We start from the raw sequence: 2015 nt of genomic DNA on the forward strand, positions 1-2015 counted from the left end.
AGAGACCTGGAATTAGCGCAAAATGATCGATACGCAACAGGAAGTGAGGGCAAATCTGCAACCGGTGTCCCCAATGGACGATTCGCCATCACTTCCTGTTTTGGTGACAACTCTGATATTCTGGAGGGCGGCAGGGGAAGCTGGTACGTGCACTCCTGCACCGGTTGGCCTTTTGTTGGCGCACTAAAGTACCCAGCATGCCCCTGGCGGCAAAGGCGCCCGCGTCCCCCTGCCACAGGTGGCCTCTACTCACCGTGACGCCGTACTTCAGCGCCAAGCCTTGCAGCGTGTCCCCCGGGACCACCAGGTGCTCCACCTTCCGGATTCTGGCCGGCGAGTGGACCATGCTGCCGTAGGAACGCGCCCTGGTGCCCCGGAGCAGCCCGGAGTCCCCCGGGGTGGAGGAGGCCATGTCTCTGCACAGACAGGGAACACTTCACTGCTCTCACATGATGTCTGCTGCTTCTCCTAATTCAATTTCCAGCACAGAAGAGGAGGAGGAGGGAGGACATGTTGTGGTCACATGACCCCGCCCGTCCGCCCTGACCACGGCGGCTTCTCGCCGACGGCTCCTCTACGGCTCGGAACCGCTGACAGCAGCTGGCCAGAGGTGACAGCGCCCGGGCATGCCGGGAAATGTAGTCTGACAACGAGGGAGGGGGCGGGGCTACGGAACAACACCCTGGGAAGATGTCACGTGTTGTTTGCGGAGAGCGGGACTACATTTCCCAGAAGGTAGTGCGGAGGGGGCTACGGAAGCCTGCTGAGGAGGAAAAAAAATGTCGTTCAAGCGAGAGGGGGACGATGGGAGCCACGAATGTAACCAACGTGTCCCGCCGTCCCCTGTCTCCATGCAGAAGCGGAGGGTGGCCGATTTGCTGGCCAGCTACATCCCGGAGGACGAGGCCTTGCTGATAAAAAATGGAAGGTGGGTGATCCACAATGGCCGCCTCCTTCATGACCGGTGCGCTCAGAACCATTGGCGGATCCAGATGTAGGAGCGGCTGAAGTCATGTGCTAATCCTAACTTCTCCTGCAAAGTCCCCTCCCCCACCTCCCGAACGTTCCTATTGGCCCTTTAAAGTGACATAAAGGATATTTCTGGAAGGAATTGCATTGTGTGTAACGGCTACAAACTGCCTGGAGCCCTCGGCTGTGGGAGAGCTGATTTCCTTCCATCTAAACCAAAATTGTTTCCGGAACTTTTCGCCTCGGCTCCTCTGGGTAAGAAGAAAAAAAAAACGAATGACAGTGTCATGTGATCTCATTACAGCTACGCCTGCACCGTGTGTCACCACAGACCCGTCTTCACCACCGTAGACATGCTCTCCATCCACCGCAAGGGGAAGAAACACACAGCCTGTAAGTAGACGTATAGACACAGCCTGTTCCTCGTGGGCGTGTCCTGTAATCTCACGGGAGGGAATTAGGAGTCGCTTCTATATAGTGCTTGTGTCTTGTAACCTCAGGGGAGGGAAATAGGCGGCACAGCCCTTCCTCGTGGGCGTGTCCTGTATTCTCAGGGGAGGGAAATAGGAGTCGCTTCTATATCGCCTGTTCTTTGTGGGCGTGACTTGTAACCTCAGGGGATGGAAATAGGAGTCACAACCCTTCCTCGTGGGCGTGCCCTTTAACCTCATGGGAGGGAACTTGGAGTCTCCTGTAGCAGCCAATCTGACTTTGTAAAGGCAAAATGACGGCTTGAAGCTGATTGGCTGCACTGGGGCCGCATGTTATGAGACGTCTGGTGCAGTGTGCCGGGGATGCCATATACCGCGATTCGGGCTATCTGACCCCCCCCCCGGCCATCCTTCTCTTCTCCAGGTCTGCAGAGGTACTACGGGAAGAAGGCGGAGTTCAGGAACGAGGTGCAGAAACGCCAACACCGGGAATACGTCCGCGCGGAGGAGGCGGGAGAGCAGGTAATGCCGCACTACTGACCAGGGCACCAGGCTCACTTTATTAGTGGCCCCGCCAGCTGCACATTCTCACCTTCCCTTCACTGCCCCCTCCCG

At 57.2% G+C, this 2015-nt stretch overlaps 2 protein-coding genes across 2 annotated transcripts in view; one reads left to right on the forward strand and one right to left on the reverse strand.

Annotated features, from left to right (window-relative positions):
- Positions 1-459, reverse strand: part of LYSMD1 (LysM domain containing 1) — a 2452-nt gene extending 1993 nt beyond the window's left edge. Inside the window, exon 1 of the mRNA XM_018573673.1 lies at positions 162-459. Coding sequence (XP_018429175.1) covers positions 162-412 — 251 coding nt within the window. The 5' untranslated portion in view covers positions 413-459. The remainder of the gene's footprint in view (positions 1-161) is intronic.
- A 320-nt stretch (positions 460-779) lies between these two features.
- The window catches only part of SCNM1 (sodium channel modifier 1), a 4220-nt gene continuing 2984 nt past the window's right edge, over positions 780-2015 (forward strand). Inside the window, exons 1-3 of the mRNA XM_018573674.1 lie at positions 780-928; positions 1274-1362; positions 1825-1922. Of these exons, the coding sequence (XP_018429176.1) occupies positions 780-928; positions 1274-1362; positions 1825-1922 (336 nt within the window). The remainder of the gene's footprint in view (positions 929-1273; positions 1363-1824; positions 1923-2015) is intronic.

The sequence above is a fragment of the Nanorana parkeri genome, unplaced genomic scaffold (assembly GCF_000935625.1).
Source record: "Nanorana parkeri isolate BGI_ZX_2015 unplaced genomic scaffold, ASM93562v1 scaffold2484, whole genome shotgun sequence".
Classification (NCBI taxonomy): Eukaryota; Metazoa; Chordata; class Amphibia; order Anura; family Dicroglossidae; genus Nanorana; species Nanorana parkeri.